The sequence below is a fragment of the Pholcus phalangioides genome, unplaced genomic scaffold (assembly GCF_987345545.1).
Source record: "Pholcus phalangioides strain wild (caught in Gottingen) unplaced genomic scaffold, Ppha-v1.0 ptg000011l_1, whole genome shotgun sequence".
In the NCBI taxonomy this organism is placed as follows: domain Eukaryota; kingdom Metazoa; phylum Arthropoda; class Arachnida; order Araneae; family Pholcidae; genus Pholcus; species Pholcus phalangioides.
The window spans coordinates 43,079,813-43,107,652 of NW_028301604.1; the positions used below are offsets into that span (position 1 = coordinate 43,079,813).

Below are 27,840 nucleotides of genomic sequence, written 5' to 3' on the forward strand. Positions count from 1 at the left end.
ATTGTTGGTGGGGGGAAGCGTCAAAATGCCTCCTCGAGATTGACTGAGATGCCTCAAGATATTTAAAATTTCTGAGTGCTGCGAACGCAAACAGGGTACATAAAACACCCCTCTTTGCTGTCATCGGAGGGACAAAAAGATATTCGTCCGTATAAAAGAAGTGACCGTGAGAGAAAAAAAAAGAGAGAACACCAGCTTTCAAAGATAATGTGTTGTCGTTGGTTGAATCGGATCCAACGACCAACAATCGAGCGATCGCATGAGAATTAAATTCAAGTCACGTAACGGTCTTAAACGTTTTGCACGATGAGTTTTTGCATCCGTATCATTACACACGGGTGTAAGCACTTTCATCAGAAGATTATCCGCAAAAGAAAGAATTTTTCAATGGCTGCTTCAACAGCATTCCAATGACAGTACTTTCCTAAATAGGATTCCATGGACTGACGAAACAACATTTATTTACTCGTGAAGGTCTCTTTAACAGCAATATCTGGGATTTTTCAAATCCCCATGCAACACATCCAAATGCTCATCAGGTTCGCTGGGAATTAATGTTTGGTGCGGCATTATAAACAATCTTCTGGGACCATATCTGCTTCCACATCTGGTTGCTGAAAACTACCTCGTTTTCTTGAGAGATTGCCTCCCAGACTTCCTTGGCTATCTTGCGAAATCTCTGGCTGCTTCATGATGAGGCACCGGCCCATTATGCATCGAATGTCCGCGAGTGGTTAAATCAAAAATACCCAAATCGGTGGATTGGCCGCGGTGGCCCAATACAGTGGCATGCTATAGATCCCGACCTAAACCCTTTAGATTTTTTTTTATGGGGCCATTTTGAAGAGCATGTGTATAGGCAAGACTCGCAAGAAGACCTTGTAGCCGCCTTGCATGCGGCAGTGACACCGGAGGCGGGATGCTGGAGCGGGTTCAGCTCTCCATCCCACGCCACGCTTCTTCATGTATCTCAATGGACGGAGCACATTTTGAGCACTTACTAATGTAAGATGCAATCTTCCTTGGTGGTGGTTGAGTGATCATAGTGACGGACTTGCATCACGAGCTCCCGGGTTCAAACCCCACCATCGCCAAAGTGGTGGTCGGCTGTAGTTAGTTTTCGGTGCTTTCCAACTTCTAGGTGCAAATGTGAGCCGAGCATTGATCATTTTTGTCGCACCACAGTCATTTTCTGCACACGACGGCTCATTAGACCAGGACCTACAATTTATTGCCGATTCCGAACAACAGGCTTGTTTATTATACTCATCGAGAGGTTGGTACGCTAACCCCTCAATGGGGGACTTCCTGCGGTAGCAACTTTTTCTGCGGTCATGTCGCCGTTTCTGTTGTACCCCTGTGTCATGAAAGTTTTCTGACAAAGACAAACCGGGTATCGAACTCGCGACACCTCTAAACATCCTTTGGTACTTTAGGCCAGTATCTTATCGACCTGGGCTACCGCGCCCCTAATGCGAACCGATCTCCCATTAAAAAGTCTCGCAAAAGATAGCAACAGACCTAAAACGGTACAAATATTCAATCATTACACTTCACTCACAATTTGAAGTATAGATGACAGCATTGAAACGTCAGAAACAACGCTAGATACTCAATCAGTTTGTCAGTGTGTCACACTCACATTCCCGGCAGAACTCACTCGGCACTAAATTGGCCATAGCAATAGATCAAAGTTTTGTTCGGTTTAAGAGAAAGAAACTTCCTCTTACCAAACTGACCTTAAAAAATTTTGAGAGTGATGAAATTATTCTTCAAAGTTGTTTTTTCGAATAATACTGGCTCTAATAACTACCATAAAACTAAACATTTGGAAATTAAACGTTGTGATTAAAATATCAAAATTTTAGGTTTGAAAATAAAATATTTTAATGTTTCCAAGGGAATGTTAATGGTTTTAGGGTATATTAGGGTGGCTGATTTCAAAACTGCTGATGGTTTCGGTACAGTATTAATATTTCAATGTAGTCTGCAGCCACTAATTTTTACGTAGAAATTTTTCTTTCCAATTTTTATTCACTTTCCTATTTTATTCAACCCATTATCATATTTATACAAGACATAAAAAATTTCACATTTTGGCTAAAAAGTGTTGATTTAGCTAAAAAAATTGTACAAAAATTGCTACAAATTGTAATACCGACATCAATATGAAAAGAAATATTGGAGGAAATTCATGATAATCTGAGCAGTCACGTGGGTTTTGACAAAACATTTGAAAGACTGCGTAATCATTATTTTTGGCCAGGTTATTATAGAGATCATCAAATTCATGTAAATACTTGTCGCATTTGTTTAGAAAGGCGAAGTCATAATCCGAATAAGAAAGCACCATTACAACGAAACTTTATTCCAACCGAACAGCTGAACTAGTTTCGGTAGATATTATAGGACCATTCAACGTAACCATGTCGGGTAATAAATGTTTTGGTTATGATGGATAATTTTTCAAAATTTATTGAAGCCATAGCACTGCCAGATATGAAATCTGAAACGTTGGCGAAAACGTTTTATTCTGAAATTATTGCACGATATGGGCATCCTTAATTTTGTCTTACAGAGTTGCAAACTTGCACAAGTCAGTTTTTCAAACTATACTTGCAATTTAACAATTTTAAGAAGCGACAGAGTCCCCAATTGGTAACATCCCTTAATGGTGTTACATGCCTGGTTCGAAATATCCTGAGTTAAGGCAGACAACGAATTGACAATTCGCGTTGCTGCATTCAGTCATACGAGGTCGACATTCTGTGTATAGCAGAGACTTGGTTACATCAGTCAGTTTCGTCTTCCTTGATATGTCTACCAGGATACGATATTTTCCGATACGACAGAGAAACTACTGCGGGAGGAGGTGTATGCATTATTATTCGAAGCAGCCTGAAACCTAAGCTGGTGAACGTGCATAATGGAAATCAAGATGTAGAGATAATATCGATGGATATAAAAAATGGAAATAGGAAGTGCAGGCTTATGACAGCGTACTTTCCACCAAATAAAGCATGTAATTTAGATCATTGGTAAGAACTAAGGCATTACTGCTCTGCATGCGTTCCGGTGATTTTGGTCGGGGACTTCAACATGTGGGAAATCGATTGGATAAATGGGAGATTCTCATCTGAATTGGAGTCACAGTTCATGTCAATATCAACAGAACTAGGCCTTGTTCAGTTGGTCGATTTTCCCACAAAGGGGGAAAACTTCTTAGATCTTCTGTTTGCTACCGATCCTTCAGTGGTCTATGACGTATATGCACTTCCATCCTTCTGCAACAGTGATAATCCACCGCACTTGCCGATACACTTCTCATTGCACATTACAACAGGATTAGACAGCCAATCAACACTAAACTATTACAGTGCAGATTATCCACGATTATCAGGTATTGTAAAAGATTTGCAGAACCAAGTACTGCCTGGAACTATCTCAGCTGTGGATGCTTTGCCAGCTCTATTTCTGCGGTCTCGTGAACATGTTCCCCGTCAAATGAGATTTAGAAAAAAAGATAAGGTGTTACGAATGCTAAACAATAGGAAATTGCGTGCTTGGCATCAATATAGATCAATACCTAGTCAAACCACTAAAGAACAATACAAGGTCATGGCTACTACTAAACCCAGACATGTACCTCGTCCATATTCCTTTGCGGAACCTCTAACGAATTGGTACATGCGGGAATGTGCGTGTAGCGAAACCTGATGTGAAGTTTGTTTCTGTGTAATGCTTGTTATGTGTAGTGCTGCCATCTTCCACCAGTTTTTTCTAACTATGAGTGAAGTGTAATGATTGAATAATTAATCGTTGTAGGCCGGTTGCTCTCTGTGGCGAGACTTTTTAATGGGGAGATCGGCTCACATTTGTGACTCGAAGTTGGGAACCACAGGAAACCAACTTCAGCCGACTACCACTGCGGTGACGGTGGGGTTCGAACCCGGATCTTCGCAACGCGAGTCCGTCATTATGACCACTCAACCACCGCAGCGGCACAAGGTCATGGCTAGGAACTATGAAAATTACGTCCAAGAGAAAGAGAGTTTACATCTCAACCTCTGTAAAAATCAAGATCAAAACTCTTTCCACCGAGATGTCCGCAGTAGACTTCGTTTATCCTGGGACATACCAATGTTAACTGTGAATGCTACCCCGATAACAGAAGATTATGAGAAAGCAAACGTTTTTGCGGACATATTTTCTTGTTCATATAATTTCAGTTGTTCCAGTTACGGCCATCGTTATCATGGCCTTATGAATGATCATCCCTTCTTTCATGACATGTTCAACACTCAGACGATAAAAGCCAATATTTCTTCTCTTCCTGGTCGATCATCTCCGGGTCCTGATGGAATACCCAGTTGTTTCTACTAACGTCTTTCAGACCCGATATCTTCTCTGCTTAGCTCCATCTTCACATCCTTCTATGACTACGGATCTATCCCATGCTCTTGGAAATCTGCAGTTATTAGTCCAATTTATAAGAATGAAGGCTCCAGGGCAGATCCGAATAATTATCGCCGGGTATAGTTAACCGATATATCCTGCAAAATTTTCGAGAGATGCATCGTCAATCAGTTACTTCCATTTGCCGACGAGATGGGCTTAATCCCCTCAGTTCAGTTTGGCTTTATTCCTGGCCACTCCTTACCAGTGCAGCAGTTGATTTGTCATGATATATGGGAGAGTGCTATAGACTCTGGACAAGAGATTGATGTACGTCGATTTCCAAAAGGCATTTGATAAAGTAGACAGATTGCTATAAGGGTTCCAGATAAAGTTGTGAGGATAATTCAAGAACTGCTATCAGACAGAGTTCATCAGGTTCGCGTAGCCAGCGTGATGTCTAGAGAATGTCAGGTGCCAAGCGGAGTTGTCCAGGGATCGGTGTTAGGCCCGATCTTATTTACTTTGTACACTTACGATATTATTCAGGCTGTGTCACCCATCTCTCTATTGTAATTCGCTGATGACGTGAAGTTATTCTCTCCAGTGGAAAACACTAGGGGCCTAAGAATTGCATGCCAACAACTTTTCCAGTAGAGTTGTCAGTATAAGCTACCTATTTCATCATCAAAAAGTGGATCAATGCATTTTGGTAGACGCACCGATCCTGAATATTGCCAACTAGGTAATGAAACGTTACAGCAGTTGGATACATGCATGGATTTAGGTATTGCAATGAGCCGCATTCTGAATTTCACTGATCATTATCATGGCATAGTCTGCAAAGCTAATAGAATTTCATATATGTTATGCACGGCATACCGTAAGTGTGATGCGCATACATTGTCATATGCTTTCTGTGTGTACGTTCGCCCGACTCTGGAATTCTGTTCGCAAGTATGGAGCCCTTACAAAATCAAGGACATAAAGCTCCTCGAAAAGCCACAGAGATCGTTTACTAAACGAATACCTGGCATGAGCAGTCTATCTTATTGCCAGAGACTTCAATTTCTGGGTTTACACTAGCTGGAATGGCGTAGAATCGTTGCAGATCTGAAGATGTGCTACAAACTAGTCCACCAAATTGTTTATCTACCATCGAGAGAACCTTTCTTTAAGAACCATAGACAGATGAGTTAACCTACGTAGGCATCGCTTCCAAATAAGAATACCAACAGATAGAAGTGATTCCTTTTTCCATGGATATAGATGCCGTGTGGAGAAAATATGGAACAGTCTTCCATCAGAACTTGTATGTGCCTCCTAGGCAAGATTTGCTTCTGCTATTGAGGATTTCGATCTGACTCCGTATGCGAAGTGCTTCCCGTTCTGACTACTATTTTTTTTTTCTTCCAGTATAAGTGCATTTCATGCCTTCTGGGGTTATTGTAAATAAATAAATAAATAAAACAACAAGTAGGAAATGATTTATTACATTTAATGGATTTTGTAAATTTATACATTCACAGGTTAACCTTCAATTTATCGTTGAGAACAATTTTACACACAATTATGTTTTTTTTTTCTTTCAGTTCAAAAATTTCATTGTAGTAGATATGGTAAGCTCTCACCATAGAAAGTCAGCGTTCTACTGAACATCACCTTTCCAGTCCTAGACCAGGGTAGACAATGCAGATCCATCCACATTAGTAGAGTTAATTGAAGAACAAAGTTCCAGAGTTCACGGCAAGTCACCAGCAACCGACACCAGGCGAAGATCTCTCGGAGATTAGAGATGTAGTCGGAAACTGGTAAAACTGATGTCTTGGATCAGTGTTTCTTAACCTTTTTCAGCTCATGCCCCCCCCCCTCTATGGATAACATTTTTTCTTGTGGCCCCCCTGTATAGGCCAGGGCCACCTCTACCCTCGTCCAAGATTGAGATACTTTTATTTTTTTTTATTATGAATGAAATTTGAATAAATCCTGGCTAGGCACGAATTCAAATGGTGTATTATCGTGACTTCCAGGAGTCAAATTATATGGTAAAAAACGGTCTGTGTAAAATACGGGACGATCCAACGAACCTGCACGATAAATCGATAAAACTGGAAACAACAGCTTACATATGAAAAAATCATAGTACCAGATCCCATATAGTGCAGTCCCCTGCCTCCATTATAGACACGAAGATCCGGGTCATGCCCATATAGACCCAAGGGTTAAGATGGCCCTGGTTCTATTGACGGATCTGTTTGATTCTGAAAGTAGTAATATTTTTCATGTTTCCCTTTTAAAGCTTTTCTCTTCGCAGCTTTCTATGACTCCCTTCACCACCTGTCGTGGATCACCTTTCTTCTGATTTTCTCCCGTCGCCCCCCTAGAATATCTCAGGACCGTAAGGGGGCCATATGGCCCCAGGTTGAGAACCACTGTCTTAGATCATAGGATAACTGGACGTCTAGATCGGCATAGCTAGACACCTTCACCGATAATCCATTCAGGGTTTCATCATCCAGAGCAGGCCGATAGTTACCAGGGGGTGAACAATCCCACCTTCCTTATATAACGCCAGTTCCGTGCTTGTCGTTAGATAAGAAACTATCGTAAGGAACGTGCTAAGGAAAATTCCTTAAGCGGCGCTCTCCCCTTTGCGTTGAGCATTGTCCTTAAGATCACATGATGGGTTGCGGAGAAAAAACCGGTCTTTCGGTTCATTCGTTCTTTTCTACGGTTCAGCTCACTATTCAACCAATCAACGTAAAGCAAAAAGTTTACAACTACTACTACTTATTATAAATCAATATTTCTTCAACATTTGTGGCAACGATTGCTTTATTTACTTTAATTTCGTGTAATGTTTTTTCTTTTTTTTTTACATTGGCATGTGCACAAGTTACCTCGTATTTTTAATAACTTTCTTATAAGATATTTTAATAATTTTCTCTTACTAGACATATAAATTTGTTTTAGAGACAATTTAAGTTTTTTTAATAGAAATTTTAAATTACAATTTTTTCTGAAAGATTATAATTTTAATTTCTCATGACTATTACATCATAGAGGTTAATACAGCAAGTGCCATGCCCAACCATGGGGAAAAAATATTGATTTTCCAGGTCTATGAATTTAACACTCATGTTTTAATATTAACAACTCTCACTTAGGAAAATGAATTGAGATTTCTTATTCGTCCATAAAGTCTTGCCATGTTGGAACTGTAGCTATTTCCCCATATACATGTTTGGCAAATATTATTTGATACTATATATTTTGATATTACTAGAACCATGTCATTCACCATATCTCACAATAAAATTTTAATTTTTTTCCAATCGTTTCATTAAATTTTTTGACAACATAAGTTATCAACCGCAGTGAATCCCGCTTCTTTTTCAAGAAACACTCATGAGAAACTAAGCAGGGAAACGCTTTAGACAGAAAATTTTGATGAGTCGACAAAAAAAAGTCATTCTAAATGGGGACGCTATTCGTTTTGTGATTTCAGCTGCATTTAATAAAAATAAATAAATTATATAACTGGTTCAGATAAATCAAAATCAACACTTCATTCAACTGAGCTGTTTAAATGTTTGCATAGAAAACTGTTTTCTATGCAACTAATTCTAGATTTATTGTAGTACAAAAATGTAACATTCATAAACATTTTTTCTAATTATAATCACAAAGAAAACAAAAACTAAGTTTCTGCTTACGATCATGGATAAATTTATTAGATAAATGTGTGAACAGTATTTCATACACATATATGATTGCGGCTGTGTATGAATATACATATAGAGGTGATGGTTAATAGAGTTGCTTAAAAAACAAAAATTTCTAGTTTTACACTCGTAGGCCATAACTTGTGTCATTGCATTCAACATTTTTATCTGAAATGAAAAGGGTAAATTGTATGATAGTTTTGAGTATTGAATTTTGTGCACGTCATAAAAAAATTCTAAAGATAAAAATGAAAAAGATTCAACTTACCTGCGAAATCTATGGTTTAGTACATAAGTACACTTCATGAGCACAGATTTCTGTCTTCAACAGGCATGTAATGTCTTCATTTTGCAACTCTCATTTCAGTAAATGGTCCAAAACCTAATAAGCATTTCAAATAGTATATAGCAAAGTACCAATATATAAATAATAGTACCACATTTCAATGTATCAGTGGTATGATGGAATAAAATAACATGTTAGTTGTCAACTAAAACAATTTGCCAACAAACTGCAAGTACTACTAAACCACATAAATATAGTGATAAATATAGTTCTGAGGAATTTCTAATTGACATGCCTAATAAAGTGTTATGGGTATACATAAGTTTTTGTGTCCTTAGCAAATTAATTGCAATATATAAGGCATGCATGTTTCATGCTCGACTTACTACCATCAATTTTTGATACTGAAAGTGATGATGTTGATATGTGCTTGAATTTTTGTGCTCTAAGTACTATATTAAGGGTCAGTCTGTTCTGTGGACAGATATATATACATTTCAGCCACCTCGTTAGGTAATTTGTCTGTTGTAGTCTGTTTTATGTATATATATTTGTTAAACAGGAGAAAAAATACAGCTAGGAGCAATTACTAATGAATAACCTACCTCAAGTGTCAATTATACCATTTGAACAACTACATTGAACACTTGTAACAGTGTTCCTACTTAATAAGTATAACACAGTAGTACAGTCAATTATTTTCTGAAATTTCTCTACAAACCCATTAATATCAAGAATTCGTTCTTTATAATTCATTATGTTTTATGCTTATATCTCATGGGGGGGGGGGAATCATCTGAAGGATCCCAAACTTTAAATCCTTCTCCACCAGCGATTTGAACAAGTTCATAAAACAAAATTGTACAGGCCAATTTTAAATACATTGTTAATGCAAATGACATATATTATATTGTATTCATAAGTGCCGGAACCTAGGGACTGAGGCCATTTGAGCCCCCCAATAAATTTTGAAAAAGGACTGAGCCACCCCAAATAATTTCTGTAAAAACAATGCACTACACCTTCCTCCTCCTGCGTACGTGCTCGAGTCACATATATACGGGACAACCAGCAAGTTTCAGCCCCCTCAATGTTTTCATGTCTGCACCTCTGATTGTACTGTACAGTATATCAAAAGATTTAATAAATAACTGGTAATATTGAACATTTTTTAATCTGTGTCTGCAACCAACCTATCACTAAGTGCTACAGTAATTTAATGATTAGAAGTTCTGCAGAGAATGTGGACGAGGTGCATGTGTGGTTTGGTAGTGCAAATGAGATTTGCATGCAATTTTTGACAGAAGTATTTAATTTGGTCAGGTATCTCTAATTCTGAGGGAAGTGGGGGGGCCCTTCAGAAAAATTACTCGGCCCAGGGATCTACGCAGCACCTCCTAGAGATAGATGGTGCTGGTCTGTGGCACTTTTTAGATGGCACGAAAATATGTGTTAACACAGAAATATAAAATGTGACCTTATCGATATAGTCCAAACATAATACATTATTATAATACATGTTTTCCATGTTTATATATATATGAACGAATTAATATTTGTGAATATAGCTTGCATATATGATCATCTCGCTATCTGTACATAGAGCCGGAACTGGAGGGGACAATTGCCCCGGGCGGCAAAATTTAAGGAGCAGCAATTTTTGGTGGGAACAAAAAACACTGTTATAAAATTGTCTAATTTTAAAGTTGCAGAGGCGGCAAAATTATGTTTGTCCCGGGGAGCAAAAATCCTAGTTACGGCCATGTGAGTACATATTATACGAGGTCGGTCGGTAGGATTTTTTCTCCCAAAGCCTCGAGTATGTATAAAGCATCAATATTCATTTAAAATGAGTGAAATGTCATGTTAAGAAAAATAAAAAAAATTGATTTCATATCATAAGTTAGCCTACCTTCCACTCAACAGCAACTCTTGTCTTCGTCTTTGGCTCCTCGCATAGCTGATTGTATTTTTCGTTAGCCTAAATATATATATTTTTTTACATTAAATGCGCGTATCAAGCATTAACAGCACGGAAAAACATGAGGAGAATTGTTTGAATTGGAAATATATCTTCCATCCAAGCACACATTGCGCCGCCATTACAGAGAAAAAGTTGTCGTTACGAGCTAACGAGAGGGGCTTCTTTGTCGTTATCGTTGTCCTTATACGAGGGAAAAAAATTCCTTATTTAGGGAAAGGCGAGCACGGAATGCGGAAAATTTCCCTTTTTCGTTAAATAACAACAAACAGCATGCGTAAGGGAAAAACTTCTGGTTCTAAGGACAACAGGATTGTTCACCCCCCAGATCGGTGCTATAAAACTTATAGAATGCTATTAGACTTTCATTTACCTTTCATTTACAGAGCTTTTCGTGATAAAATCATTTTTGCCGAACCAGCCGGGATATAGAGAACAAGATTTATTCAAATTATGACATGACTTTTTAGTTTAACAACCTCAGCCGATCGTTCTAAGTTAACAAAACAAGAAGTTGGAGTTAAAATGCGATTAGTGAAAACAAGAGAGGCATACTTAAACAACTCAAACCAGTATTAATTTAAGACCAATTGTCCACTGGCAACAACCCATCTCTCAATAAAAATTCTAACATCACACAGAATATAAAATTCACATACAAAAACAAATTTCAAAATTCTAAATGGCATAAAAAAAAATGTAATCGGATGAGCTGGCCAGGCTCTCCGATTACGCCTTTAATACTAAAAGCACATTAAACAGAGAAAACACAACAAAATAACTATTCCGACGGAAGTCTGCAGCCAACCGCCGAAAGAAGTAATATATATAATAACGATTCAACAAGATCATGTGACATCTCCCCCGGGAGAATCCCCACACAAAAGTAATTGTAACAGAGAAGGATGCCATCCTGTTCCATTACAAAAGGAGCCATGCGACAATTAAGCATACTTTAGCGTGTATGATAATGGAAACTGAAGAATGGGATGATATGTTACCCCATGTTTTAATGTCTTATAGAAGCGCTGTTCATGCGGTGTTAAAGGAAACACCACATTTTTTGTTCTCTTTGGAAGAGATATGGTAACCGCAGGGGAATTGTTAAAGGAACCACTTGTTTTTAGTTATTATGCTCATGAACAAAATGTAGTGCAGCTGCTGCCAAAGTTGCAGAAAACGCATGATTTTGTACGTTCCAGTAAGCTACGAGCAGTCGAACGTCAAGAACGGCTGTTGATAAGAATCTAAAATTAGGTGATTTTCGTGTATTCTAGTGTTCTGGGCTCTGGACTAGAGGGGGACACCAAAATTGACCCTTTATAACTGCTTCTTCAACATTACATTGGTTTGCTAAAATGTGTACATGCCCCGTTTGAGAAAGTATCTAAATGCGCCGCTAGATAGATGGCACCACCTACTGAACACAAAACATACCAAATGCTGGGCACGCACACATAAGCACACTGTTAAGTTTTTCCAACACAAATCTGACATAGCTTCTATATTCAGGTGTTAAAATATGTGGCAGTTAAATGGCGACAGATCAGAATGGTGAACCATCAGGGAAGAAAAATAAAATCATTTGTTCAACAGACACTTACTTGTTCAACATCAATTTTTCCTTGAAGCACTTTCTCACGGATAAAGAAGTGTTTTAGTTCAATATGTTTAGTATGCCGATGGTATTCAGGATTATGCGATAACTTTATCGCTGCCCTGTTGTCCCTTTGAAGGATGGGAATGTTCTTCAAGTTCACAATATCTTTGAGATGTCTCTGGAGCCAAATGACTTCCTTGGCTGCTTCCGATGCTGCAAGTACTTCAGCTTCAGTTGTTGATGTGGCACGCAACAATAGCTTGTCTTTGGCTTCGCCAAAGATAGCTCCTCCAGCATATATCATCACATATCCAGATGTTGACCAACCAGTTTTTGTACATTCACCAAAATCTGAATATCTATAAAACCGAAGCACACCTTTTGTGTCAGTTGCACAATAAGTGATTCAGTATTGAACTGTGCCAGCGACGTATATAGTGAAACACTCTCTACTCTCACTGTATCTTCTGCAGATGGATTTTCCAGTGACAGAGACAGATAATCTACACTGTAAGCTGAATCTGGTCTAGTTCCTACCATTAGATACATCAAAGCACCTATGGCTTGTCTGTATGGAAAGGTAGCTCTGGTATCTTCAGTCCTTTGCACTTCTGAATTCTTCAACATAGGAGTTGTAACAGGTTTGCATTCATCAAAACCGAAACGCTAAAGGATTTTTCTAGCATATCCTTTCTGACTACTAACTGTTATTGACTTGTCACCATGGCGTTCAATTTCAAGTCCTAGAAAACATGAGACTTCACCAATGGAGACCTTGAATTTTGCTTTTAGTTCCTTTATGAATATTTTTTTTTCAAAGTCCTGTTGATAAGATGCAGCACCTGTCATCTACGTATAATACTATCAATAATTTTCTACCTTTCTTCTCCCGAATGTATAAGCATGGATCTGCTTTGCTTGGTTAAAAACAGAGTTCTTCTAAAAACTGTCTAAAGCACTTGTTCCAACAACGTGGAGATTGTTTTAAGCCATAGAGGCTACATTTGAGTCTGCACACTCTTCCTGTGCCATTATTAAAGCCTTCCGGTTGCGTCATGTAGATTGTCTCCTCCAATTCTCCATAAAGGAACGCTTTTGATACATCAAACTGTGTTAAATACATTTCTTCTTCAGCTGCAATGCTCAACACTGCTATAGTGCCTAAGTTTGCTACTGGACTGTATGTCTCACTATAGTCAATGTCTTGGCGTTGAGTGAACCCTTTTACAACGAGTCTGGCTTTATATTTGTTGATACTTCCATCTGGGTTTGTTTTTAATTTGAAAACCCAGTTGCAGGGTATCGCCCTGTCTCCAGGTGGTAAGTCAGTCAGTTCCCATGTCTGGTTTTCTTTAAGTGAACTCATCTCACTCTCACTGTCCATAGCCTTCTTAAAATTTATGCTGCACTTGCTGTTGATTGCTTCTTCATATGTTTGGGGATTATCTTCATCACTCAGGAATGACTGCTTCCATGATGTAATGTAAACGTCTAGGCTTATGCAGAAGGGAACAGTTTCTTAATTGCCTGTCTGATGTGATATTTTCTGATTCATCATCATCATCATCATCATCATCAGTTTCAGCATCACTCAAAATGCTTTCTTGACTCGTTTTCTTGTTCAGGGTCTTCGATCTCAACTTCATGATTTTCACTCTTTTCTTGATTTGGTTATTCTTCTGATCTATCTGATAATGGTAATTTCACATACTTGTCACAATTGCTTGGCCTTTCTTGAAAGACTACATCTCTTGACAGAATTACACAATGATTTTCCTTGACCCAGATCCTGTAGCGTTCATCGCCATCATGTCCCACCAGGTAGCCTTTGATGGCTTTCTTATCCATATTTCTCCTCTTCTGGCTTGGAATATGCGCATAGCATGCTGACCCTATCACTCATAGGTGTTTCTTATTAAGCCAAAGTTCATATGGACTTTTGTCTCCCACTGATGACTTGCCTGTTCACTTCAATACATATATGGCAGAGCCTACTAACTCAGCCCAGATAGCTGCAGGGAAGTTAGCCTCAGGATTTGAATATTTGAACGTTCTGGTCATTTCAATGATGTTGCACATTTCATGTTCACTGCCTCCATTCTGCTGAGGTGTGTATACAGCTGTCAGTCTTTGGACAATTCCTCTCGATTTCAGGATTGCATGCACATCTTCATTGTCAAACTCACCTCCATTATCACTGAGGAATTCTTTTACTGAATGTCCTGTTGTATTGGCATGTGCGAGCATATGTTCCAACACATCTTTACTTCTGACTTTTATTTCAGTAGGTAGCCATATCGAAACTTGGTGAAGCTGTCTTTGAACACCACCAGATACTGTTTCTTTTGGAAAGATTCCTAGAATGGGCAACAAACATCAGTGGAAATAAGTTCGCCTGGCTCAGAAGCTTTCTTTCTGGTTCCAAATGATAAATGGTGTGCTTTGCCATAAACACATGGCTCACACAGTTCTTTGTCGAGGATCACAGTGATGCCTAACTCCTTCTCTAGTGTCTTTTTGATGTGGCGTTTGTCTTGGTGCCCCCATCTCTCATGATATAATTGTAACAAGGAGCTGCCTACTGCAGTATGCACTTCTATCTCTTTTTATGGGCAAAATCGGTTCAATATAGCTGCCTTGAATAAACTACCATTCACACTGCATGATCCATGGAGCACTACTCAATTAATAACTTTTAGCCAGCATTCTGTGGGAGTTGACACAAATTCAGTTTTTATTCCTATCTTGCATTGCGAGAACAGAAAATAAATTTCTAGTAATTTTTGGAACATACCACACATTTTTCAAAAGAATCTCTTGGCTCTTTCTGCCAACAGTTGTTTTGACTCTGATGGTGCCTTTCCCTATTGCAATTGAAGTTTCACTTCCAGCAACTTTGATGCCACAAGGATTATTAAATTTCACGAAGTCAACAAAATACCTGAAACAATTCGTGACATGCCTCATTGTCAATCCAATATGATGTTGAACTATATGCTACATGGATTTCTTCAGAGACAGACATCAATGCTATATTTGCTGCAGCTTTATGCACTGATGTATCACTTGCTTTATTCACCTGTATCTCATTGGCTTTATTCTTCTGTGGTCTTCCATCAGCGATCCACAGCCTGCATTCTTTTACCCAGTGTCCTTTGCGTTTGCAGTAGTTGCATATTCTTCTTTTCCAAGGTTTTGGCTTGTTTTTACCATCATGTTTCTGACTTTCTGCTCTTGCCGCTATTAATGCCTCTTGTACACATTTGCTGCTATCTTCTGCCTTGGTGAAATTTCTCTCGAACATGCACAATTGCACTGATAGCTCTTTGAATGACTTCTTGTCATCCTTAGCCAATAACATCCAACTTGATTTGAAGGTTTTGAATTTACTTCGCAAAATGAGCACAATCTTGCAAACTAGCATCAGGTTCGGTAATCTGGTTTCATTTCTTACTTCAAGACACTCCTTAGCTTTACTACGTGTGTGGAAACATCTCCTGGAACCCAACCAAATGCAAAAAATTTGGTGCATATCTTGAATAACTGATCCTGTGCACTTGCCTCAAACTGCTTCTTCAAAGCCTCCCATGTTACATAGGCTGAACCACTATCCATGATTTTTTTTGATACACTGTCAGTGACCGTGCTTGCAATCATTGACTTGGCATAGCTATTTGCTTTCCGGAACAAGTCACAAAGTTCTTTGTGCTTCCTAATTTCCGATCCATTTGCATTTTTACCACGAGGCTCTGGCTTTCTCAGCTTGCCATTGATCACGTCAATCGCACCCTCGTGATAATCGAGCAAATCTCATATTTTCTTTTTCTATATCACCCAGTCACCCTCTCCAGTCAAAGGCTTGATGTGTCTGCTCAAATCCATTATCAATATTTTTTTTAACGGAAAACTAAGATTTGACTGCGTGACAGTTCAATTTAACAGATAACTGGAAATGAAAATGAAAGTAGCAAATGAAAACACCTCTCGGATGAGCGACGATCGCTTTCTATTTCTTCAGCAATTGTTTATGATGGCTGCTGGCGGATGATTTCTTCCCGCACAAAAAGGCTGATCGACGAAACCCATGGAGGAAAGAATAACAGGAGGTGACATGACCAGCACGTTGGTTGAGAATGTATGAAGAATCAGGGTTGCCAGATGAAGGCAGTGATCGCTCTATTAAAGGGACCAAGTAAGCCCAAACAAACCGTGGCTTCTCATGCTTTCTTATGAGAAACATCCCCGTTTTTAAAAATCATTTAAAAATTTACTATTCACTTTGAGAACTTGATTTTTTTTCCTCAAATTCTGTGGATATATTTATACAATTGAGCAAGAGCTTTTACAATTTTAGTTATTTGTTTTCGAATATTAACTTACACAACATAGAACCTTTTGCAAAATAACCAAAATTTATCCATATCTTGTGCCACAAAATTTCTTCTTGGCATTTTAATTTAAAAAAAATTATGCCAAAGCATGTAATACCTCAGTGCTGAGAGAGACACAATGTTTAAAGACACTTGAACAAGAGGTGTTCAAGTGTCTGAGGTAGGAACTAGACCAGATTTAGCTTACAGTGTAGATTATCTGTCTCTGTCACTGGAAAATCCATCTGCAGAAGATACAGTGAGAGTAGAGAGTGTTTCACTATATACGTCGCTGGCACAGTTCAATACTGAATCACTTATTGTGCAACTGACACAAAAGGTGTGCTTCGGTTTTATAGATATTCAGATTTTGGTGAATGTACAAAAACTGGTTGGTCAACATCTGGATATGTGATGATATATGCTGGAGGAGCTATCTTTGGCGAAGCCAAAGACAAGCTATTGTTGCGTGCCACATCAACAACTGAAGCTGAAGTACTTGCAGCATCGGAAGCAGCCAAGGAAGTCATTTGGCTCCAGAGACATCTCAAAGATATTGTGAACTTGAAGAACATTCCCATCCTTCAAAGGGACAACAGGGCAGCGATAAAGTTATCACATAACATAATATTGTTTTTAAGCTTAGACTGGAGTTAACTTTTATTGAACATACCGGACAAATACACAACACATACACCTACTTCACATATTGTGAAAATAGGACAAATGTGAGGGAAAACAATGTGGCATCATCTGCCAAGGATTTCACAAACTCAAAACATTTATCATTTACTTCAACACTTTAAACAAAATTTGATACTTTAATCGCAAACACAATTGCGTGAACAGAAATTAGATGAATAGAGATTAAAGTATTAGATGTTTTATATGCTTTTGCAAAACATAATTTATGCTCATTCTTTGATTGATACAATTAATAAGAATATATATATGTTAATAAAAATAATAAATGAATATAAATAAATGTGAAAAGTATCAATTTTTGATGCATGGAAAAAACCTATTATTGTCAGGACATATTTTAATGCAGTTTTTTTTTCCAGCAATGGTAAAAATTTATAACTAAAAAAAAAATTTGATTCTTATACTAAATTTTGTGTTCAAAACTATCTTATTTAGAAAAATAATAAAATGCACAATGATACTTCACATGCATAAATAGGGAAAAAATTAATTTTGCCACTAGGCAAAAACCTATTTTAGCCGGGACGGTTTTTGCATTTTTTTTCACCTTCGGCCTAATCTCGCCAACACTTATGTATATGTATTTTCTATATAGTTATGTATTTCAACCTTTGGGAAATTCCACAGTAACTGACATTACATTTACACTTTTTTAGAAGTTAATAATAGCAATAACGTAATAAGCCTCTTCATTTATTTGAAATTTGATATAATATCTTCTAGGTTAGACAATATTAGGAATATAAAATTGAAAATATCAGGAAAAAGATTATTACTTTTGGACCATTCATGCTGTGAGCCATTAAATGAAAAAAGACAGTCAAAATACCTCCAAAACATTTCAAGATTGTCCTTCATGTGTATTTAGATATTACATTTTTAATTTTTTTATAGTATGTAATAGAGTTCGAATAAAAAGTACACAGTCAATAAATTACAAACAATAGTGAAATTATTTGATTAAAAAATAAAAATTTGGTGCGACTGATATTACATATGATAAATGTTTTTTGTATGCAAAACTTAAGTATCTGAAAGTCCTTCAAAATACTTTTAAGGCAATATATTAATAAAATCTAAAAGAATTCTTGAAATGTTTAATGTCCTCAAGCATTTACAACTTCTGGTGGGTCGATTTTTTTTATCAATCGCTCTTGAGAGAATTGAAAACTTAATCCACTTGACAAGGCATTTTTAGTACTTCCCAGCTCATATCATTTTTTACATTTACTAAATTTTCATTTTTTCCAATAGATTTTATTTCTTCTGGGAAATGTTCATCATCATCATCATATTCAACTTCATATCAATACCCAATAGGTGCTATGCGACTGCCTATACAGCAACTTTGATACGTTAACGTTATTTGGGGAAGTTATGTGAATCTGCTTCCAACACTTTTCTCATTGACCACTTCGAGAAAATAACTTTTTCAGTCCTTCAATGCAGTCTGCATTTTCAAAAACTCCCTTAAGCTTTAGTTCCTTCAGCCTTTCTTTTAAATTTTTCGGGGTCATTTTAAGGATATCAACATTTGGCATTGAAATAGCAGCTTTTAAAAAATCTCCTGCACATTGTATGGCTTCTTTTCTTCACTGCTTGCCACACCTGCCTCTTTACAGATCCACTGATACCATTAACAGGCCCATGTGATGTTGCACAGAAATTCCATGTTATGAACAAATGATGTTTTCCTTGTAGTGCGGGCAAACCAGAAACAATTTTTTTTTAATTACAATGCTGAACCATCAGAACAGACATTCAAAATTTCTACTTCTCTTGGAATTTATAAAATTTTGTGAACATAAGGCAGTACCATATCCCTGGAATGACTCAATTCATCTGAAACTATTACTACAGGGTGAATAATTCCAGAATGATACAATACGGTTGTGAACAGACTTATTTGATATTGCACACAAAAAATGTGCACTCTGAATTTCATTTTGTGAAGCACATTTGTAATTTTCAGCAAACTCAACTTGAAGTAATGCAGTATTTTCGGAGATATGCTAGTTACTAGAACATATTGTTGTCTATCAATTTTTGTTAGGTGTCATTTTGTAAAATAATGTTCAAGAAATTTTTGGATGAGTTTATGAATGTACTGCATTAAATCACATCAAGTCCCATCCTCCACAATCTTAGACGGTCATTTTGACTGTTCATCCATATATGCCAAGTGATTTTCGTTAAATCAGAAGTTTCCATGTGATCTCGGACTAACTCCATAAATAACTTGCCATCTTTGTAATTTACACATCCACTTAGCCAACAATCTGGTGATGTTTTTTGCACAGAGTAAAGTAGAAGAGGGAAATCAAATGTATACACAGGAACCTGTGGAAGATGTATGTAAACAATTTACAGCAGGAATGAAATTTTCATGCTATTTACATAAACAAACATAGTGTGAAAGTTTGTAACTAAGCAGTATAGGCAAACCTTGTTGGTGCATCACCCGGGTAACTTGTTACTTTGCTTACAGGAACACTTTTTGGAAATTCCAATTGCCCTCTATGGAGGTTCTAAATGTTATATTGAACTCCTCATAATATGTCACCCACTCCGCTTAAGGAGTCACTTTTGTGACAGCACTCTTTCAAAAATTTCCATTAGAATCAAAAACTTCATACAATATACACAATAAATTCAACGTTCATTCTCGCCATGTCCAAGATCTACCTAGCAATTCAAGCAGAGGCCACTGAAGCCTCCATTTCATCTCCCCCACCTTTCACTGCAAACTTGTTGACAGATTCTTTCAATATTGGACAACTTTTTATTTGGGAATGGTACAGTCACTACATCTTTATGACCTGTAGCCTGTCTGCTTATTTCATCTTGTTCACAGAATTGCAGAGGTATCAACAATAGTTTCCAACCCTATTTCTGTCTTGAACAATAGTATTATTGCAGCTTTCTTTCTCCTAGGAGAGAATGGTAAAGATTGTATAGCTCAAAATGTGGCCTTTCCCAAAGCACTTGAGTTGGCATAGACTGAATTGAGGTTTATATATTTATCTGATGGTTTTCATATTTTAATGCTTTACATTTATCACTTTTTTTAATGTTTTGTCTCACGTTTTATTTTTGTACCGATTTTGGAAATTGACAAATTTTCATTTTTTTTCCTTTTGACTTTTAGCTGCTTCTTAGTTTTTTCCTTTATATTATATTCATACTTTCCTTCCTTCTTTAATTTCTCTCTGTTTTGACTTTCTGCTCTGCAATCATGACCAATTTTGATAGCAAAGAGCGCTATAAAAATTTTGCATTTCGTAATTTATTGCTACATGTTATTCACCACTATACATCAATCACAACATTTTAATTTTTCTAATGCATGAAATGAAGTAAACAGCCTTGATATGACATTAAGCATGTTATTCTGTCAGAATCCATTGTAGTAGTTTTTTTTTGTTTTTTTTTCAAACCGAGCACAACTCAGGTCTATAGGCAATTTACTACCTCATTGTAATAGTTATAACAACGCCTTGTGAGTACAGAAAAACAATTGTAGGATATTAAGGTAATTGGAATTATCATAAACCAAGCAGCAACATGATTGGCTGAACAGATTTTTTCACTGAAAAACATCAGACCCAGGTGAATTAGAGCGGAGCGGCATCTCTGTCATCATATCTTTATTTAGGAAAAAATAAAAAATAAATGAAAATATAGGATATAAACTCACCTAGTGAAGGATTAATATGGCAAATCGCATTGGAATACTTCTGCCCCACAGTGACATCATCTTCCATGAGATCACTCATGCTGTAGCTTTTTTGCAAATGATGGACCAATGTTTCTTGTCCCTGAAAGGAGACAGATATGAATGAAATGTTCAGGGTATCTACCATAAACCAAAATTTTGACTTTTCTGTGACTTATTGATGACCTTTTCTCGTTTGACAAAATGAAACACGATGGATTGGGAACCACTTATATCAGTGGTTCCCAAACAGTAAGTCGGACCCGGTTTTTTTTTTTTTTTTACAAAAAACCCAGCCTGGGCGGGTTTTTCTAAAAACATGTATTTTTTGGGGAAAAAACCCAGGTTTTGTGGGCAAAATTAGGAAAATTGAATTTTCTTTTTCCACAACCTCAAAATATCTAATTTAAGCATGTCTATGTTCTTTATGTGTACATCTTACATTATGCCTATATATATATATATATATATATATATATATATATTAGTGCATGTTAAACTGTATTTGATTAATAAAATTGAACATACAACAGAGATGGCATTGACGCATTATAACGCGTCAAATACCCGGAATTTCGGAAAAGGACGTGTAAAAGTTTTGTTCACGCGTATTTCGGGACACGTTCTTTCCTGGTTCTAAGAAAAAGTAGAGAGAAAAATCTCTCCAACTTTTTTCCCCTTCTTTTTACCGTGTATCATGATCGCGCGACCTTGAAAAACTGGTTTTACTACTTTGTGCACTACTGTATTGATATACACGCGGGTTGTTGAAGAATAAAATGAGGGATATTTGGTTGCTAGCAACCAAATATCCCTCATCCTAGCAACCAAATATACATATTCATCTAATATTTTTTTTCATTCAAGGGCAGCAGAAGTATTTGAAAATTTAAATCAAGGGTTTCATTTGAACAATTCATTTAAATATAAGAATTTGGTAATTGGCAAGTCATGGATTTTAAATGATAATACTGTACTGCATCATTTTGCAGCTGTTACTGGACAAAATATTAAACAGTTATTTTCCTTCAAAAGAGTTTATTATAAAAATTTGTATATCCCTAAAGGTCTAGAGCATTCTAGTAACAGAAAGTCAGCAAATTATATTATAATGAGCAAAGATCAAATACATGCAGTATTAGAACTACTCTTTTCTGCAAACAAAAGTCCCACTATGATGAATTATACTGCGTTGTTAAACGCCTCCATTGTTCAAATAAACCAGCATTACAGTTGAGAAATATAAATTATAATTTCACTGCTGTTAAAATTATAGATAATTATACTGAAAATATTGCATTATGGCCTTTGAATGATGTTATCAAAGTTGGAATATGTATTAATGATGGCTATAATAAGAATTATATTGTGACCATTCCAGGATCCCTTGAAAGAGATTGATAATTTTTTTATGTGCGTTTTCATAGCAGAATATTGTTTGTGTACATTTTTTTCTATTTGCAGTTTGGTATTTGTATTTCAAAATTTTTTAATTCATATTTTTGTACCGAATGTTTTATTGTCTTCACGTAAGTGCATATGCCGTGATGTAGAGAGTTTCATGTAAATAGGGAATAATTTTTGGAAAGAATAAAATGATTAAATTTGTATTTACGTTTCGTTACTACGTGTCATATTCATGTGTTCAAAGGTAAAGATATATTCATGTTATATAGAGCGATTATTAGGGGTTTGAGAAATCGAAGGCAGGTTTAATTGACCGATGAGATACAATAATATAACAAGCATACCAATTTCGATGTTGGTGAAGGAATCAATTTAAAATCGTGTGGTACTTGAGTATATGTCTAAATTTTCCTGATCAGATCCTATAATTTTATTCAGTCTTCCAGATTTATTTCTGAACATTAAAATGTGGCTATAGAGTATTTTTTGACAGTAAACTGTGTATAAAAAGTCTTACTAATTAAAAATCGCAAATTTATGAAACCATTTACATATTTAATATGAAATATGTATTGCATTTAATGTTGGTTTGGATGTGGTTTTTACATTGTGTGAATGCTTTGTAATCATTCACACATGGGCCACCATAAATTTTCATGCCATCATTCAATCTATAACTAGTTAAAAGATTGAAATTATTTCCTTCAATTTAAATTTCGATGTTTGGTGTAATGAACAGTTTATAAGTATAGATGGCTTTTTTCTCAGCCAGATATATCAAGGAAACAGTTACTTTCCGGATATTATGCTGAGGTGAGCTCGGAAAGAAAAGTCATCACGTCTCTGCCGGGACTCGAACCCAGGCCCTCTTGCATACCGGGCAAGCATGCTACCATCTACACCACTGGAGACACATGAATCTGCCTTCCTAATTTCACGCACTGTGTCGTGAGGCGCTGAAGTAGAGGCATTAGTTTTTCTTAACTTCAGGAAATGGCCCCCGGGTGGGACGGTTTAGAGAGATATAGATGGCTTTTTTCTCAGCCAGATATATCAAGGAAACACTGTTTCCTTGATATATCTGGCTATATATATCAAGGCAAGATATATCTGGCTTGATATATCTTGGCTATAAAAAAGCCAAGGAAACAGTTACTGTTTCCTTGATATATCTGGCTGAGAAAAAAGCCATCTATATCTCTCTAAACCGTCCCACCCGGGGGCCATTTCCTGAAGTTAAGAGAGGCTACTAATGCCTCTACTTCAGCGCCTCACGACACAGTGCGTGAAATTAGGAAGGCAGATTCATGTGTCTCCAGTGGTGTAGATGGTAGCATGCTTGCCCGGTATGCAAGAGGGCCTGGGTTCGAGTCCCGGCGGAGACGTGATGACTTTTCTTTCCGAGCTCACCTCAGCATAATATCTGGAAAGTAACTGTTTCCTTGAGTTTATAAGTATAAATTTCAGTGTAATAGAGAATAATTATATGCATTATTCATCTCATACCTTCTGAATAAAAATTTAAAGTTTTTCATTAAATAAACAGTTTATAAAAGTTTTATTGTAATAAATTAATGCATCTGTCCTAGAATGTGATGTAAACCACATTCTGTAAGTCAGTATGAATCTTCAGTGTGTGTTTTACGTGAAAAGACAAGTTCAAGACTTGAGGTGGGCTCTCTGATGAATGATGGGAGTATCATTCAATATGAAATTTTGGAGCCACAATTTCTATATGAATCTAAGTTTGTTTATATATTATACAAAGTAAGTTCGATCAACCACCGGGCCATGAGTGATAATTTCTATAGAAAAATAAGCCATAATTCTGAAGAAATAACACCTCTATGGAGTTTCCACAGAAAACGCTTTTACTTTTATTCAGAATTTATAAGAATCTATAGAACAGTTTCTTTAAAAAAATGGGTCATAATTCTATGACTTTTTTTTATAGTTTCTATAGTAATCTAAAACAGGTTGTATTTCTAAAGAGTTCTATAGGGCTTTTGCGACCGAATTCTATTACAACAGTTTCTTCAGAAAAATGGGCCATAATTCTAAAGGATTCTATAGAGCCTTTTCTATAGAGCTTCTAAAGAATTCTATAGAGCTTCTAAAGAATTCTATAGAGCCATTTCTATAGAAACCTCTATAGAGCTTCTAAAGAATTCTATAGAGCCTCTTATATAGATTTCTATAGGATTTTTCTATAGAAACTTCTATAGAGCTTCTATAAGACTATAGAACAGTCTCTTTAGAAAAGTGGGCCATAATTCTAAAGAATTCTATAGACCCTTTTCTATAAATTTTTTTATAGAATTCTATAGAATTTTTTAGTAAGAGCTTCCCTGAATGAGGGGCTGTGTACAGAAGTTTCAAATTTCAGATTTTTACTACCCTGCAGATTTTCTTTCTTTCAGCTATATACAGGAAATTACAGTACTTTCGCGGCTATCGGCCGGCATTCAAAGACCGTAAATTTGTCTTGTTCCTACAATATTGCGAATGCGCATTTTTTTAAAAATCGTAAAGGATTGGAACGCCCGTTCAAATTGTAAAACCTTCCTGATATCGTGGAAAAGACTGAATCTGCAAAAACTCGACCTTGAATATCCAGTTTTGTCATCTAGCATGCGGTAGTCACCGTTTCGCATCGCAGAAATCATGGGTGTGAAAACAGAATTGGCTTTTGGAGGGGCACAGGGATCTAATTCTTCAGAGATAGTATAAAAGAAATTTTATTCCGATATTTTAATTCTCTAAAAAGCATTTTTAATTTTTGATCTCTGTGGGGGGGGGGGGGGAAGGGCAGAGGTACCTTATAACCTCTCCCCAAATTTTGCTTTTGGTGAAAATCCGTGTTTGGAACTTGTGATTGCGTAATGGTAAACGGCTAAAAATGTGATTTTCTACAGATTTCAAATTTTGAGTTGGCTATTCCTTTGAAAAAACTTCTGGTTGCCACGGAGATGACATAGACCTAGAACACAAATATGCATACATTAAACTTCAACTGCATGCATTACCAGTTTGGAGGATAGATGCAAGGCCGCAACATGGAGGGACAGGTGGGCCTAGTGTCCTGGGCTCTGGACTGGGGGGGGGGGGGCACTAAATTCACCCTTCATAACTGCGTCTACATTACATGGGTGTGTCAAAATGTGTACTTGCCCCGTTTGAGAAAGTATCTAGTGACGGTGCTAGATACATGGCACCACCTACTGAACACAAAACACGCTAAATGCTGGGCGCACACACACACATAAGCACACTGTTAAGTTTCTCCAACATAAATCGGGTGTAGCTCCCATATTAAGGTGTGAAAATATGTGGCAGTGAAATGACAACAGATCAGAATGGTGGACCATCAGGAAAGGGAAATAAAATCATTTTACCAGGAAATCCAAAGTGTGAATAGGAAATGAGAAGATAAGTGTCTGAGAGAGGAGAGAGAGAATCTGATTTGCTTTAAATTTTATAAGAAGATATTGAAAATGCTAAGATATTTTTAACAAAATGTAAAATCAATCAGAAGGGAATTTATACATTGATAATTAGTAAATATATAAATGTGTGCCTTCAACTGTTAATTAAAGTGGATCCTGCTTATAATGTTTTTCAAAAACCATCATAAAAAACGTTATAAATAGTAAAACACTTTAAACAGGAAATCGCAATTAGAATTACTTATTGTTAGGACCATGAAAATTGTTGTACTAAGTGGAAAAACATTCCGAATGGCAGAAACGTTATAAGCGGGATCAACTGTATATTTGTTTTAGATTTATTACATGTGCAGAATTCCATATGTCAAATTCTCAGTGCTAATGAGCTTCTTTGCAAGTTTTTCCTACTAGTAGACAATGAAAGTAAATGAAGTTTTTGGATAGAACATGTTTTTAGAAATGAATTACACTTGATTCACAGATACCTTCTTCTCTTACCCAGAAGATGATCCACCACTCAGTCTCAACCGAAATATAAGCAGGTGATCAAAGACCTGGAGCATACTGGATGAAAATTCATAGAGATACCAGTGAATTATGGGAAGGGGGCATACTTTTTTCAAGGTAAATTTTTTTCGAGATGGACCCACACACACACACTTTCACCCATAAAAGACCCAGATTTTTAATTTACGAAGGTTATTTGAGAGTCCAGTGGCATCTCTGATACAATAAGGGAATAATTGTTTACTTACAGTCTAGGCAGGTTTTTAGGCAAAATGAGAGGAAAATTGAATTTCCCTTTTTCCACAACTTCAAAATACACTGGTGTAAGAAATTAAGAGAATTTGCAGACTTGGTTCATCATCTCTAGAACTACTGTACCGATTTTAATGAAATTTGATATGTACATACATTGATACAACACAAAACAAATAACCATTCAATAATTGTAATACACACGCATGATCATGCGTAACATTCGTTGGAGTCGGAAGGTATAAAACAGCAGTTGCAGAATAAATGGGTTTATAGATGGGTTAATAGGGGGTATGGTCCCCTCTTACAGATATACAGGTCTCGCAGCGTGATTTAATACTTGAAATAAGGCAGTTTATCATTTCCTGTGGCAATTGGTCCCACTCGTTCAGCAACGCTGTTTTCATTCCCTGGATGGTTCCCGGAGGGGGGTTGCGAGTTGCAATTGCCCTCCCCAGAGTGTCCCAGACATGCTCTATAGGGTTAAGGTCTGGAGATCTGGCTGGCCAATCCATCCGGCGAATATCCTCACTCTCTAGAAAATCGTCGAGCAGAAGAGCTCTATTATGTGGCCTCGCGTTACGTCCATTAAAATGAACTCGGGGCCAACTGCACCCCTGAAAAGGCGAACATAGGGCTCCAAGACCTCATCCCTATACCTCACACCAGTCACAGTGCCTCTTTCAAAGACATGGAGAGGTGTGCGGCCATCCAACATGATGCCTGCCCAGACCATCAAACCTCCTCTGCCATAATGGTCGATTTCGCGGACAATGGAGGGTAGGTAGCGGGTCCCTGGTTCTCCCCATATGAACGTATGGCGAGAATCTGTGCTTAGGCTACACCGGGACTCATCAGTGAAGAGAACAGTCGCCCATTGATCCATACTCCAATCTCTATGTTCTCTGCACCATGATAAACGGATTCTCCTGTCCGTAGAAGTGAGCGGAACGCAAACAGCAGGTCTTCTTGCAAACAACCCTCTCTCATGAAGTCTTTTGGAAACAGTCACCCTTGATACATGGGTTCATACAAGTCACGAGAGAGCTGAGAAGCTGTAGCACTCCTGTTACGCCTCACTATAATCAACAAATGGCGATCTTCTCTGGCCGTCGTGGCTCTCGGACGACCTTGCCCAGGCTTTCTCTCGATGGATCCGGTATCCAGGGGGTGAACTATCTCTGTGGTCCTTAGCCGAAAAAAAGTAGTTAAGCGCCGATTTGTCCTTAGCTGGCCAATAGTTCGACTTTTCGGTAATATCTCTACGCTAAGGGCTTTTTTTTAGTAGTTACTTAGGACCGCTGCTAAGGACTGCCTAGCACCAGTCCTAAAGCAGCAAGAAAAGTAGTTCACGGCAGCCATCTTGGAAAAGAGGAAATTTCGCCTCTGGCCGAAAGCTCTCGCTGTGATATTTAGCGATGAAATATGCTGTTTTTTTTTTTGAATTAAAA

At 37.2% G+C, this 27,840-nt stretch overlaps 1 protein-coding gene and 1 long non-coding RNA gene across 5 annotated transcripts in view; both read right to left on the reverse strand.

Moving 5' to 3' along the window:
- The window catches only part of LOC149080452 (receptor expression-enhancing protein 1-like), a 239,189-nt gene that overhangs the window by 33,120 nt on the left and 178,229 nt on the right, over window positions 1–27,840 (reverse strand). For all 4 annotated transcript variants that reach the window (XR_016193584.1, XM_089239565.1, XM_089239567.1 and 1 more), the window contains one exon: window positions 20,760–20,880. Coding sequence is in view for 3 of the 4 variants with exons in the window: in XM_089239565.1 (XP_089095691.1) it covers window positions 20,760–20,880 (121 nt within the window). In the remaining variant the exon portion in view is untranslated. The remainder of the gene's footprint in view (window positions 1–20,759; window positions 20,881–27,840) is intronic.
- On the reverse strand, window positions 8,165–12,096 carry LOC149080453 (uncharacterized). Its single transcript, XR_016193507.1, has 3 exons — window positions 10,319–12,096; window positions 8,389–8,502; window positions 8,165–8,288 (listed from the first exon to the last, which is right to left on the reverse strand). It is a non-coding gene; the product is annotated as an uncharacterized LOC149080453 (long non-coding RNA).